The following is a 15,201-nucleotide window of genomic DNA, read 5'->3' on the forward strand; positions in this document are numbered from 1 at the left end:
AAAAACGGAAAAAAACCCCAGAAAAAAACGTGATGTTCTAGATCAGTGGCGTCAAACTCAGCCCTCCAGCTGCTACAGAACTACAACTCCCATCATGCCTGGACAGGTAAAGCTTTAGCTTTAAGCTTGATGGGAATTGTAGCAGATGGAGACCCTGATTTTGACACCTGTGTTCTAAACTGAATTGAAGGGGTACTCCGGTGGAAAATATTTTTTTTCCCAAATCAACTGATACCAGACAGTAAGATCTGTAAATTATTTCTATTTAGAGATCTCCAGTCTTCCAATACTTATCAGCTGCTTTATGCCCTGCAGGAAGTGGTGTATTCTCTCCAGTCTCACACAGTGCTCTCTGCTGCCACCTCTGTCCATGTCAGGAACTGTCCAGAGCAGTAGAGGTTTTCTATGGGGATTTGCTGCTGCTCTGGACAGTTCCTGACATGGACAGAGGTGGCAGCAGAGAGCACTGTGTCAGACTGGAGAGAATACACCACTTCCTGCAGGACATACAGCAAATGATAAGTACTGGAAGACTGGAGATTTTTAAATAGAAATAATTTACAAATTTGTATAACTTTCTGGCGCCAGTTGATTTGATAACAAAACAAAAACAAGGTTTCTCTGGAGTACCCCTTTAAGGGGACCTGTCATCATACCTTTGTGCACTAAACCAACACCATGTTATTATACTGCTGTAATGTCTGTCTGTCTGTGTATTTTTCTATGCATATTGAGAGGAAAGGTGACACACACCATCCTTACAAGCTGTGTGAGAACTCTTCTGCTCTATGATATTCTGCACAGTGTGTTAGATGTAATGTAGAGTTATCTGGGGTCACTGTACTGTATTCTGCCACTGATGTCTATAAGGTGAAAAAAAAAAAATCACATAACCCCAAATTAATAAAGTTACAGTATACAATCTATTCCATAATAGCACAATACAAAAGTTCTAATAAGTTGCATTCTATAATTCCAATCAAGCGATTATTGTCACAGATTGGGATGTGAACCCGGGGCGCTCTGCCACCTGCATTTGTGCCACGCGGGAGCAGATCAGTCATGTAGGAGATGGCAGTCGGCTAATGACATGTCTGGCATGGGTGCTAACAACTAATTGATTCTGGTAGCTGCATCAGTGGGAGTGAGCTGGGAGAGCAGATGGCTGGATGGGACTACATGAACCAGCACTGCCATCCCTTACAGCGGGTATACGGCCCGTCTATGGACACAAGCAGCATCTATGTCCACAACGTCTGCTGCTAGCCGGCTCCTCACTTATATAGTGATCCAAAAGCCAGGCCTAATACTGAGATCAGAAGCCACAGCTGAATACACAGCAAGAGCACCAAGGGCAGAGTATATATATATACCTGGAGGTTGTTAAGCGGCTCCATTTTCATGACTGGTCCCAAAGTGTTGAGCGGAAGGGAGATGTCAATGCTCTGGTTTGGCATGAGGGGTGTATGGATAGCCAGGGGGGCGCTGGGAATTACCCCAAAGCTGAAATTAAGGAGAAGAAAAATGTTTTTTTTTTAAATGGATTTTTCACATATAAAGGAAACTCGTCAAATAAGTTTAGAACTTTGCTCTAATAACGAATTGCTTTACTCCGCTTATACTGTACATTCCCTCCTCTGTGGCTTCTCTCCGCTTATACCGTACATTCTCTCCTCTGTGGCTTCTCTCCGCTTATACCGTACATTCTCTCCTCTGTGGCTTCTCTCCACTTATACTGTACATTCTCTCCTCTGTGGCTTCTCTCCGCTTATACCGTACATTCTCTTCTCTCCACTTATACCGTACATTCTCTCCTCTGTGGCTTCTCTCCGCTTATACTGTAAATTCTCTCCACTTATACCGTACATTCTATCCTCTGTGGCTTCTCTCCGCTTATACCGTACATTCTCTCCTCTGTGGCTTCTCTCCGCTTATACCGTACATTCTCTCCTCTGTGGCTTCTCTCCGCTTATACCGTACATTCTCTCCTCTTCGCTTATACCGTACATTCTCTCCTCTTCGCTTATACCGTACATTCTCTCCTCTGTGGCTTCTCTCCGCTTATACCGTACATTCTCTCCTCTGTGGCTTCTCTCCGCTTATACCGTACATTCTCTCCTCTTCGCTTATACCATACATTCTCTCCTCTCCGCTTATACCGTACATTCTCTTCTCTCCACTTATACCGTACATTCTCTCCTCTGTGGCTTCTCTCCGCTTATACTGTAAATTCTCTCCACTTATACCGTACATTCTATCCTCTGTGGCTTCTCTCCGCTTATACCGTACATTCTCTCCTCTGTGGCTTCTCTCCGCTTATACCGTACATTCTCTCCTCTGTGGCTTCTCTCCGCTTATACCGTACATTCTCTCCTCTTCGCTTATACCGTACATTCTCTCCTCTTCGCTTATACCGTACATTCTCTCCTCTGTGGCTTCTCTCCGCTTATACCGTACATTCTCTCCTCTGTGGCTTCTCTCCGCTTATACCGTACATTCTCTCCTCTGTGGCTTCTCTCCGCTTATACCGTACATTCTCTCCTCTGTGGCTTCTCTCCGCTTATACCGTACATTCTATCCTCTGTGGCTTCTCTCCACTTATACTGTACATTCTCTCCTCTGTGGCTTCTCTCCGCTTATACCGTACATTCTCTTCTCTCCACTTATACCGTACATTCTCTCCTCTGTGGCTTCTCTCCGCTTATACTGTAAATTCTCTCCACTTATACCGTACATTCTATCCTCTGTGGCTTCTCTCCGCTTATACCGTACATTCTCTCCTCTGTGGCTTCTCTCCGCTTATACCGTACATTCTCTCCTCTGTGGCTTCTCTCCGCTTATACCGTACATTCTCTCCTCTTCGCTTATACCATACATTCTCTCCTCTTCGCTTATACCGTACATTCTCTCCTCTGTGGCTTCTCTCCGCTTATACCGTACATTCTCTCCTCTGTGGCTTCTCTCCGCTTATACCGTACATTCTCTCCTCTGTGGCTTCTCTCCGCTTATACCGTACATTCTATCCTCTGTGGCTTCTCTCCGCTTATACCGTACATTCTATCCTCTGTGGCTTCTCTCCGCTTATACCGTACATTCTATCCTCTGTGGCTTCTCTCCGCTTATACCGTACATTCTCTCCTCTTCGCTTATACCATACATTCTCTCCTCTTCGCTTATACCGTACATTCTCTCCTCTCCGCTTATACCGTACATTCTCTCCTCTCCGCTTATACCGTACATTCTCTCCTCTCCGCTTATACCGTACATTCTCTCCTCTGTGGCTTCTCTCCGCTTATACCGTACATTCTCTCCTCTGTGGCTTCTCTCCGCTTATACCGTACATTCTCTCCTCTGTGGCTTCTCTCCGCTTATACCGTACATTCTATCCTCTGTGGCTTCTCTCTGCTTATACCGTACATTCTCTCCTCTCCGCTTATACTGTACATTTCCTACTTTGTGGCTTCTCTCTACTTATACTGTACATTATCTCCTGTGTGGCTTCTCTCCGCTTATAGTGTACATTCTCTCCTCTCTCGTCACCGCTCCCCCAGTCTGATACTGATGACCTATACGAGGTCATCAATAACCACTACTAAACGGTGACATGAAGAGGCTGCTGCACATCAAGCACTGTGGTCCCATAAAACAGATAGATGATCATAGGGCAATCAACTCTCCACCAATCTGGTATTAAAGGGGTACTCCACACAGGTAAAAGACATGCTGAATCATCCCCACTCCTGGAGACTAACAATTACTTCCATACATGTCATTACCTTATCAGTCTCCTTCCCCCCAGTTCTGAGGTTGCTGCTTTCTGTTGAAGACACAGAAAACCATGTGAGCGGTTCTCTCCCCCTCCCCCCTTCTGAGACGGCTGATGTAAACAAGTCCCTGGCCGGCTGTTTCTGCACTGTGTAATGTGGCAGGGTTAATGTGACCTTACTGTGATTATCCGTCCTGGCTCAATAACTAACCCTATATGTGCCTAAAAGGAATCCATACCGATGGAATTATAACCATATCCAAAAGTGAAGGGCCAAAAGCCCAAACCACATCGGACTGGATTCCCACTAGTAAAATATAATTATATTTTACTAGTGGGAATCCAGTCCGATGTGGTTTGGGCTTTTGGCCCTTCACTTTTGGATATGGTAACCCTCCTGGCCTCACAGAGTGCAGAACAGCCAGCCAGGGACACTGGGACGGGGGGGAGAGACGCTCACATACAGTTTTCTCTTCAGCAGAAAGCAGCAGCCTCAGAATTGGGGAAGGAGACAAAAAAGGTCACGACATGTATGGAAGTAATTGTTAGTCTGGTTTAACATGTATTTTACCTGAGTGGAAGCCCCCTTTAAAGGCCTATCCTAAAGCTAGGCCATCTCTGGTAGATCCTACTCGGCTATTTAGACGGTGAAAGTAAATGTTACAACATTTTGTATTACATTTAAGTTGCTCAAGAATCCCATCTTACCTGTTCTTGTTAAACTGGATAGCAAAGTCGGTCATATGTTGCAGGGCCTTGTTGGTGAAGTTCATGTCCATGTAGATGTGTCCCTGTCTATGGGAGAACGTGCCCGAGATCTCCAGCCCCTTCGCCTTCACAGCCGGCAGCCAAACCTAGGAGGGGGCACAGGAGAATTACTGCCACATTAGCCGACTCACAGACCGACTCCAAGCAAATGCAATAACAGGGAGAATATTCCGGGAAAACCCCAGTAATATCTGCAGCTGGTTTCCTCCTATGTGCTGTTGGACTGTCTAGTCTAAGTTTACACCATCTATTAGCTTGTTTATGGCAAAATTGTACACCCATTTATTTTAGTGCCTATCAGTGCATTTAAAGGGGTATTCCAATCACCTAAACTTTTATTAGTCAATAGGGAATGCAAAAGGAAGCAATTTTACAAATGCACAAAGTTTGGCCCCATTGTGTCCCTGTAGTGTTGGCAGCTCATTGCCTATGTTCCCAACCACTGCACTCAGCTGTGAAATTGGTGGCCGAGCTCAGATGCCAGTCGGGTGGTCGGGACCTCACGGAGCGGTTAATATGGTTTTCCTGCCCTCCAGAGTGTCCCACTGAGGTCCCCCATGTTTCCAGGGCTTTAACCGTCCCTACAGACGTGTGTAACTTGACCGGGAGACACAGTGATGCAGAGCTGATTCAGCGCGGCACTGCTGCATCCTGGCAACACTGCCCCCCCATACACCCCCCCCCCCCCACTGTCTCCAGGACTCCGCTGAGAGACATGTCTGTATACTGTCTCCAGGAATCTGCTGAGAGATGTGTCCATATACTGTATACTGTCTCCAGGACTCCGCTGAGAGACATGTCTGTATACTGTCTCCAGAAATCCGCTAAGAGATGTGTCTATATACTGTCTCCAGGAATCTGCTAAGAGATGTGTCTGTATACTATATACTGTCTCCAGGACTCCGCTGAGAGACATGTCCCTATACTGTCTCCAGGAATCTGCTGAGAGACGTTTTTATATACTGTTTCCAGGAATCCGTTGAGAGACGTGTCTATATACTGTTTCCAGGAATCCGTTGAGAGACTTATCTATATACTGTTTCCAGGAATCCACTGAGAGACTTATCTATATACTGTTCCCAGGAATCCACTGAGAGACGTGTCTATATACTGTCTCCAGGAATCCGCTGAGAGACGTGTCTATATACTGTATACTGTCTCCAGGAATCCGTTGAGAGACTTATCTATATACTGTTTCCAGGAATCCGCTGAGAGACGTGTCTATATACTGTATACTGTCACCAGGAATCCGCTGAGAGACGTGTCTATATACTATATACTATCTCCAGGAATCCGCTTTCCTTGCTATAGTCGGTTCTTTAGCAGAACTCCTAAGCAGTGCAGGTCATTGACTATTGTAAGAAGAAGAGGAAGACGAATCAATTTTTACTAAATGTCCCAGCAGGGGGTGAGCGGATGACGGTCTATAATACGGCTATGCTCCATACTGGAAAGGTTAGGTACACTACAGAATATTACAGGACATCGCCTCTGCTTACTGCAGCTGAGATCAATGAACTATCGGGGTATAAGCCGCCTTAGAGACCACCGTATTATGGACGTCACGTACATGACCCTATCAGGGGTAAGGGGGCTCGGTGGGGGGCCCAGGGCTTGTATGAGAATTTCTTAGATGATCTTGGTCACGTCTCTTTGTTATTTTATATACTTTCACATATATAGGAATTGTGTTAGTTATCACTGTTTTTGTGTTTTTACACCAACTTTCGTGTGTGTGTAATATTTTGGAGTGATTTTAGAGGGGCACTCTGCTGATTTTTTTCTTTCAAATCAACTGGTGTCAGAAAGCTATAGATTACTAATTTATAAATCTCTACTAGTACTTGTCAGCTGCTGTATGTCCTGCAGGAAGTGGTGTATTCTTTTCCTTCTGACATGGTGCTCTCTGCTGCCACCTCTGTCTAGTAGCAAATCCTGAAAGAAAACCTTTCCTGCTCTGGACAGAGGTGGTAGCAGAGAGCACTATGTCAGACGGGAGAATACGCCACTTCCTGCAGGACATACAGCAGCTGATAAGTACTGGATAACTTTTTTAAATAGAATAAATTACAAATCTATATAACTTTTGACAACAGTTCATCGGAATAAAAAAATTGCAGGAGTTCCCCTTTAACATTAGCCTCAGTGCAAGAAAATAGTCTCCATAATACTTACAGCTTTTGGTGACACGAATCCTCCTGGAGCCATGCCTATGCCGGTAGAAAGCTCAAACAGATCATTGAGGCCACTACTGACCACGGCCGGAGTAGGAGACGGAGCAAAGGTGGCGGGAACGGAGGAAGGAATGAAGGTTTGTCCAACCTGCCAGACAGAAAAAGAGAGAGATATCTCACCACCTGTCTGTCCTGTAAAGCCTCCCTTACATAGTTACTTTGGGCATTTTTTTCCACTCATCTGATCATTTTGCCAATGCCCAACCCATCAACCCCCCCCGCCCCACCCCGATCGTCATCAGAAAAAAAAGGGTTAAGATGCTGTGTGTCACTAGCCTAAAATTACATGAATTAGGTTTGATTGTATTTTATCAAAAAAGTCCAAAAAATGGGGCACATTTCCTGTAATTAAAGGGTAGCTCCACACGTAATGGAATCGCAGCAGATTTCACGCTGCCAGTTTGCAGGAAAATCTGCTGCAATTTGCCTCCTGTCAGTTTCAAATGCGAATATGTAAGCGCAGCCCCCTTAACCCCCCGTGGCCCGGTGAATACATTATCCAGCTCGTTCTGTGGCTCCTGACATCCCGCTCAGCCAATCAGTGCACCATCCTGCCGCAGGAGCCGGACATGCAGACGCCGGGGGCCACAGAACTAGCCGCAGCGCGGAGCGGGTAATGTATGCCAGACACAGGATTACATAAAAACTGCACAAGAAGAGTGCTGAGGATGAAGGTAAGAGACAGACCCTCATCCTCAGTGCCTCGTGCACAACAGGAAGATATCAGCGGCTCGATTCATCCAACCGACTGATAATTCCCCTTTAATAGACGCAGATTCTGAATCAGCCCTCTCTATACACATCAGCGTCTCTGTACACACTTGCATTAGCTATAAGCGCACAGACGTCAGAGTCTAAGTAGTCCATAGTGTATCTTAAGAAAGGTTCACCCTGGCATGGGAGGCTCTACCCTGTCACAGATTCCATTCAGTGCCGGGTGGTCAGCTGCACAATTGACACCAGCGGATCCCAGTTTACTTTAAATGGGTCAGTCTGGTTTTCGCTCGGTGTCTGTTTATTTAACAGGATTTGACCAGATGAATACTCAATCGGCCCTTTAAAAAGCTGAAACAGCAACCTGATGAGATGTATATCCCACCGACACAGCAAGTATATTCCCCATAGGGGGTACCATCGCACCTTCCACCTTCCCTAATTCAGGTGACAGAAGGTTTTTATAACATTTCATCTAATTAGAATCCCGGATGGAGAGATGATTGTTTTGCTCTCCTGGTAGTATTGCGGATCCATGATCAGTGCTCACAGTATATATATATATACATATATACATACACACATACATATACACATACATACAAGCTCATCTAGAATCATCTATTTCCCTCCAGTCAACACTTCTAAGCTCCATCTGCACCCCGCCGGGCCATTATGTGTTCTATCCCCAGCCGAAAAAAGAAAAGTCATTTGGAGACAGTCGAGAGCAGGTGCTGAACGCCCGTCAGTGGAAGCCATAAATATATATAACTCTCTATATATATATAGATATATATATATACAATGCTAAGAGTCAGGAAGAAGACAAGGCCTGAGATCGCCGGGTAATAAAGAGCCGGTGCTGCTCCTACTGAAGTGACAGGATCTTACCGCTGGACTCCCACCGATTCCACCTCCGAGGTCGCTGCCCAACTGTAAGAGAAACAGCAATGTCAGGGAGTCAGTGCAGATTATAGGTACTGACACATTAAAGGTAATGACAGATTTCAACTAAACAAGTCCACATCCACATAGAAAACTAATGGTAAATGCCATGTAGAACTAAAATCCAAGAGAGATCCGGGGACACTGATGTTACGGCTCCTTCTGACGTCAGGATCACAGAGAGAGTGTGTGTTACAGAGTGCGGACACTGCTGAGGGTACACTGAGGAGAGTGTGTGTTACAGAGGAGCAGAGTGCGGACACTGAGGAGAGTGTGTGTTACAGAGTGCGGACACTGAGGAGAGTGTGTGTTACAGAGGAGCAGAGTGCGGACACTGAGGAGAGTGTGTGTTACAGAGGAGCGGACACTGAGGAGAGTGTGTGTTACAGAGGAGCGGACACTGAGGAGAGTGTGTGTTACAGAGGAGCGGACACTGAGGAGAGTGTGTGTTACAGAGGAGCGGACACTGAGGAGAGTGTGTGTTACAGAGGAGCGAACACTGAGGAGAATGTGTGTTACAGAGGAGCGGACACTGAGGAGAGTGTGTGTTACAGAGGAGCGGACACTGAGGAGAGTGTGTGTTACAGAGGAGCGGACACTGAGGAGAGTGTGTGTTACAGAGGAGCGGACACTGAGGAGAGTGTGTGTTACAGAGGAGCAGAGTGCGGACACTGAGGTGAGTGTGTGTTACAGAGGAGCGGACACTGAGGAGAGTGTGTGTTACAGAGGAACGAACACTGAGGAGAGTGTGTGTTACAGAGGAGCAGAGTGCGGACACTGAGGAGAGTGTGTGTTACAGAGGAGCGGACACTGAGGAGAGTGTGTTACAGAGGAGCGGACACTGAGGAGAGTGTGTGTTACAGAGGAGCGGACACTGAGGAGAGTGTGTGTTACAGAGGAGCGGACACTGAGGAGAGTGTGTGTTACAGAGGAGCGGACACTGAGGAGAGTGTGTGTTACAGAGGAGCGGACACTGAGGAGAGTGTGTGTTACAGAGGAGCGGACACTGAGGAGAGTGTGTGTTACAGAGGAGCAGAGTGCGGACACTGAGGAGAGTGTGTGTTACAAAGGAGCGGACACGGAGGAGAGTGTGTGTTACAGAGGAGCGGACACTGAGAAGAGTGTGTGTTACAGAGGAGCGGACACTGAGGAGAGTGTGTGTTACAGAGTGCGGACACTGCTGAGGGTACACTGAGGAGAGTGTGTGTTACAGAGTGTGGACACTGCTGAGGGTACACTGAGGAGAGTGTGTGTTACAGAGGAGGAGAGTGTGTGTTACTGAGGAGAGTGTGTGTTACAGAGGAGCAGACACTGACGAGAGTGTGTGTTACAGAGGAGCGGACACTGAGGAGAGTGTGTGTTACAGAGAAGCGGACACTGAGGAGAGTGTGTGTTACAGAGGAGCGGACACTGAGGAGAGTGTGTGTTACAGAGTGCGGACACTGAGGAGAGTGTGTGTTACAGAGGAGCGGACACTGAGGAGAGTGTGTGTTACAGAGGAGTGGACACTGAGGAGAGTGTGTGTTACAGAGGAGCGGACACTGAGGAGAGTGTGTGTTACAGAGGAGCGGACACTGAGGAGAGTGTGTGTTACAGAGGAGCGAACACTGAGGAGAATGTGTGTTACAGAGGAGCGGACACTGAGGAGAGTGTGTGTTACAGAGGAGCGGACACTGAGGAGAGTGTGTGTTACAGAGGAGCGGACACTGAGGAGAGTGTGTGTTACAGAGGAGCGGACACTGAGGAGAGTGTGTGTTACAGAGGAGCAGAGTGCGGACACTGAGGTGAGTGTGTGTTGCAGAGTGCGGACACTGAGGTGAGTGTGTGTTACAGAGGAGCGGACACTGAGGAGAGTGTGTGTTACAGAGGAGCAGAGTGCGGACACTGAGGAGAGTGTGTGTTACAAAGGAGCGGACACGGAGGAGAGTGTGTGTTACAGAGGAGCGGACACTGAGAAGAGTGTGTGTTACAGAGGAGCGGACACTGAGGAGAGTGTGTGTTACAGAGTGCGGACACTGCTGAGGGTACACTGAGGAGAGTGTGTGTTACAGAGTGTGGACACTGCTGAGGGTACACTGAGGAGAGTGTGTGTTACAGAGGAGGAGAGTGTGTGTTACTGAGGAGAGTGTGTGTTACAGAGGAGCAGACACTGACGAGAGTGTGTGTTACAGAGGAGCGGACACTGAGGAGAGTGTGTGTTACAGAGAAGCGGACACTGAGGAGAGTGTGTGTTACAGAGGAGCGGACACTGAGGAGAGTGTGTGTTACAGAGTGCGGACACTGAGGAGAGTGTGTGTTACAGAGGAGCGGACACTGAGGAGAGTGTGTGTTACAGAGGAGCAGAGTGCGGACACTGAGGAGAGTGTGTGTTACAGAGGAGCGGACACTGAGGAGAGTGTGTGTGTTACAGAGGAGCAGAGTGCTTTATGCAGCAGTATGGACCAGGAGAGCTCGGTTTCTGTTCGGAGCTGAGGGAGCAGATACACAGGAAGAGCAAAGCCAGAATTTTTCCACATAAATTGACTTTCTAGAGCTGGCTCATGTTCAAAGTGATGACTGGTGAGGAGCGGATCTGTCAAAATGTTCCGGTTCAACAACGTTATCCGAATGATTGGTTGGAATGTGCCCTACGGAGTGGCAGAAAACATGGATACAGACATACGTCATTGGGTGTATCCATGATTTCCTGGCAGCCCCCGGGCTGTATCAAACTTCTACAGCCGAGGGGAATAAAACGTAATTTACTTCTATTAAAAAAAAAATTCTCCAGTCTTCCAGTACTTATCAGCTGCTGTGTATCCTGCAGGAAGCTGTGTATTCTCTCCAGTGTGACACAGTGCTCTCTGCTGCCACCTCTGTCCATGTCAGGAACTGTCCAGAGCAGGAGAGGTTTTCTAATGGGATTTGCTGCTGCTCTGGACAGTTCCTGACATGGACAGAGGTGGCAGCAGAGAGCACTGTGTCACACTGGAAAGAATATATCACTGCCAGTACTTATCAGCTGCTGTATGTCCCTGCAGAACACTTGAGATTCCTAATAGAAGTAATTTACAAATCTACATAACTTTCTAAAACCAGACAGGTGGGATTTAGCCTGCTCAGCCAATCAGTGACTGCAGTGATGTCCCGCCCCAATCACTGACTGGCTGAGTAGGACATCCATCAGCAGGGTTGTGACATAGCCGGCGGGGTCCAGGAGGGGGATGCGGCTCTACGCAGGCACCGGGGCAGGTGAGTATAACTTCCTTTTCTATTCCCCCCCACCCCCAATGATTTTTTTCCTTCCACGCCAGACTTCTCCTTTAAATAAAAGCTCATATAAGAGTACATGAACTTCTTCTGCTGGCAGCCACAGCTTCCCTCCCTTATAACACAATCATACTGTGCTTTTCAACTCCACTTTAATGCTCACTTCGGCCGCCCTTTCAGCACAAGCTGTCACCCTGTTCCCTCTTTCTGGGACGGCTGCCTAGAAGCGGTGTCATCGCCCTGAACTACACGAATCACACATCCTCTGCAGCACCTCCCAGCCTAGCAGTCAGACATATGTGCTTTATAGATTCCAATCTGGATGGATCAGGCCTGGCAGTGTGTTACGGCTCCTTTCGATCAGAGGGGTGAGCATGCTGCCCTATCCTATCCATCCATACCACCAGGTTATACCTTCAGCATCTGCATAGGTTTGTGTGGATGGCCGTCATTTAACGGCCCGTAATTAAATAGGGGTCCTCCACTCAGCAGTGTGTGAGCATAGCCTTTCAGCCTTTCAACTTTTCTGTGTTCTCAATCCACTCCGGGTTTTGGTTAAAAAAAAAAAAAAAAAATACTGAGCAAAAATCCTGTGTGCTCACAGCCTTATAGTAAATGACTAGCCTGGATTTCTTTTACGTTTATAGATTTTTGCTACAATCCTTTCAAGAATGTTGTATTGCGGTAATAATCGATATAGTCTATTAGATATGACCTTGAAGTGACGCCATAAACCTCGGCATGTAAACCCTGACTGACAGACGACCTTCCCCTCGGGGCCCCGGGGATCGGTGGTGACATAACAGCGGCTTACAACTTGCTGTTAGTTTCCCTTTAACTCTCTCAGTCATATGTGATGCGTTAGCTATCAGCCCCCACCTCCTCCTTCCAGCTCCATCTGTGCAGGTCCCACCGTTTTTGAGTAATTTAATCTGAAGGAAATATGTAAATGAGCTGCATTGGTGCACTGGGGGCATTCCTCAGCCCCCCCCCCCAGTGCACAGTACTGTCCCCCCCCCGTGCACAGTACTGTCCCCCCCCCCCCCCGTGCACAGTACAGCCCCCCCCCCCCCCCCGTGCACAGTACGGCCCCCCCCCGTGAACAGTACTGTCCCCCCCCCCGTGCACAGTACTGTCCCCCCCCCGTGCACAGTACTGTCCCCCCCCCGTGCACAGTACTGTCCCCCCCCCCCCCGTGCACAGTACTCCGCCCCCCCCCCGTGCACAGTACTCCGCCCCCCCCCCCGTGCACAGTACTCCGCCCCCCCCCATGCACAGTACTCCGCCCCCCCTGCACAGTACTGCGCCCCCCCATTCACAGTACTGCGCCCCCCTTCCCCCCAGTGCACAGTACTGCCCCCCCTTCCGCCCAGTGCACAGAACTGCCCACCCTTCCCGCCCAGTGCACAGTACTGCCCACCCTTCCCGCCCAGTGCACAGTACTGCCCACCCCCCAAGTGCACAGTACTGCCCCCTGTGCACAGTACTGCCCCCCCGTGCACAGTACTGCCCCCCCGTGCACAGTACTGCCCCCCCGTGCACAGTACTGCCCCCCCGTGCACAGTATTGCCCCCCCCGTGCACAGTATTGCCCCCCCGTGCACAGTATTGCCCCCCGTGCACAGTATTGCCCCCCCGTGCACAGTACTGCCCCCCCCCGTGCACAGTACTGCCCCCCTTCCCGTCCAGTACACAGTACTGCCCCCCCCCCCTGCACAGTACTGCCCCCCCCCCCACCTGCACAGTACTGCCCCCCTTCCTGCCCTGTACACAGTACTGCCCACCCAACACCTCTTATGGTCACACCTACTAATGCTGAAGCAGAGCAGTAACAGCACCTGTATGGAGACGGGCTGCTGCTCCTGCGCCGTTCATACTTATTAATTATTGCGCTGTTGCTGGATAGTCTGGCCTGCTTAAGTATGGGCCCTATTACACAGGATGATTATCGTGCAAAAAATCGTTATATCCTTCGAATTTAAACGATAATCGTTCTGTGTAATTGCAGGCAACGATGGAAAAATCGTTTGTATGTCGTTGATTTAGATCTGAACCTAAAATTATCGTTAATCGCTCGCTGTAATTCCACATTCAATCACTCAAGTTCCGCATTTGTTCACTAATCGTTCAGTGTAATTGCACATTGTCCATTGTTTTTCTGGGATCAGAAGGAATAAACAATCATAGTACTGATCATAACTAACGACCATCATTCTGTGTAATATGGTGAACAATTCCTGGTTAACGATAAACAATCTCATTTGCGATCGTTAATCGTTAGAAATCGCTCCGTGTAATAGGACCCTGTGACTACAAGTGGCGGGCGGCTGAACGATGCACTGGGGGGCGAGGAAAGCTCCAGGCCGCAAATGGAGCTCAGTTACATGTTTCTTTTGGATTAAATTACTCGAAAACAGCGAAACCTACAAAAATAACAAGATGGAGCTGAAAAGATGAGGTAGGGAGCTGCAGGGACACGGCAGCAGATTGTCTACACAGGTTAGGGAAACTATCAGCAGGTTAGACAAATGCCGATATGTCGCGGGGTGCTAAGGATGAAGGCATGTCTATTACTTTTATCCTTGGCCCTGTTCCCACGCTGCTTGAAGTGTAATCCTGCATCTGGTAAGGCCATTTGGAGCATTGGGGGCACAGCTAGCGACCCCAGAGCATCGATCCAGCCCACCCCGGGCCAACCCACTCCACTATTAATCATTAGAAGTGGCGAGCAGCCGGGTGCAGATCAGGCTACAGGGGGGTGGGGCGCAGCCTCAGTCGCTCCGAGCAGGGGGCGCAGCCTCAGTCGCTCCGAGCAGGGGGCGCAGCCTCAGTCGCTCCGAGCAGGGGGCGCAGCCTCAGTCGCTCCGAGCAGGGGGCGCAGCCTCAGTCGCTCCGAGCAGGGGGCGCAGCCTCAGTCGCTCCGAGCAGGGGGCGCAGCCTCAGTCGCTCCGAGCAGGGGGCGCAGCCTCAGTCGCTCCGAGCGGGGGGCGCAGCCTCAGTCGCTCCGAGCGGGGGGCGCAGCCTCAGTCGCTCCGAGCGGGGGGCGCAGCCTCAGTCGCTCCGAGCGGGGGGCGCAGCCTCAGTCGCTCCGAGCGGGGGGCGCAGCCTCAGTCGCTCCGAGCGGGGGGCGCAGCCTCAGTCGCTCCGAGCGGGGGGCGCAGCCTCAGTCGCTCCGAGCGGGGGGCGCAGCCTCAGTCGCTCCGAGCAGGGGGCGCAGCCTCAGTCGCTCCGAGCAGGGGGCGCAGCCTCAGTCGCTCCGAGCAGGGGGCGCAGCCTCAGTCGCTCCGAGCAGGGGGCGCAGCCTCAGTCGCTCCGAGCAGGGGGCGCAGCCTCAGTCGCTCCGAGCAGGGGGCGCAGCCTCAGTCGCTCCGAGCAGGGGGCGCAGCCTCAGTCGCTCCGAGCAGGGGGCGCAGCCTCAGTCGCTCCGAGCAGGGGGCGCAGTCTCAGTCGCTCCGAGCAGGGGGCGCAGTCTCAGTCGCTCCGAGCAGGGGGCGCAGTCTCAGTCGCTCCGAGCAGGGGGCGCAGT

The 15,201-nt window shown here is 49.7% G+C and overlaps 1 protein-coding gene across 1 annotated transcript in view; it reads right to left on the reverse strand.

Annotated features, from left to right (window-relative positions):
• The window catches only part of AP2B1 (adaptor related protein complex 2 subunit beta 1), an 84,063-nt gene that overhangs the window by 11,851 nt on the left and 57,011 nt on the right, over positions 1–15,201 (reverse strand). Inside the window, exons 15-18 of the mRNA XM_069971770.1 lie at positions 8,374–8,415; positions 6,710–6,856; positions 4,475–4,620; positions 1,374–1,503 (exon numbers count right to left, since the gene is read on the reverse strand). Coding sequence (XP_069827871.1) covers positions 1,374–1,503; positions 4,475–4,620; positions 6,710–6,856; positions 8,374–8,415 — 465 coding nt within the window. The remainder of the gene's footprint in view (positions 1–1,373; positions 1,504–4,474; positions 4,621–6,709; positions 6,857–8,373; positions 8,416–15,201) is intronic.

The sequence above is a fragment of the Dendropsophus ebraccatus genome, chromosome 5 (assembly GCF_027789765.1).
Source record: "Dendropsophus ebraccatus isolate aDenEbr1 chromosome 5, aDenEbr1.pat, whole genome shotgun sequence".
Lineage (NCBI taxonomy): Eukaryota > Metazoa > Chordata > Amphibia > Anura > Hylidae > Dendropsophus > Dendropsophus ebraccatus.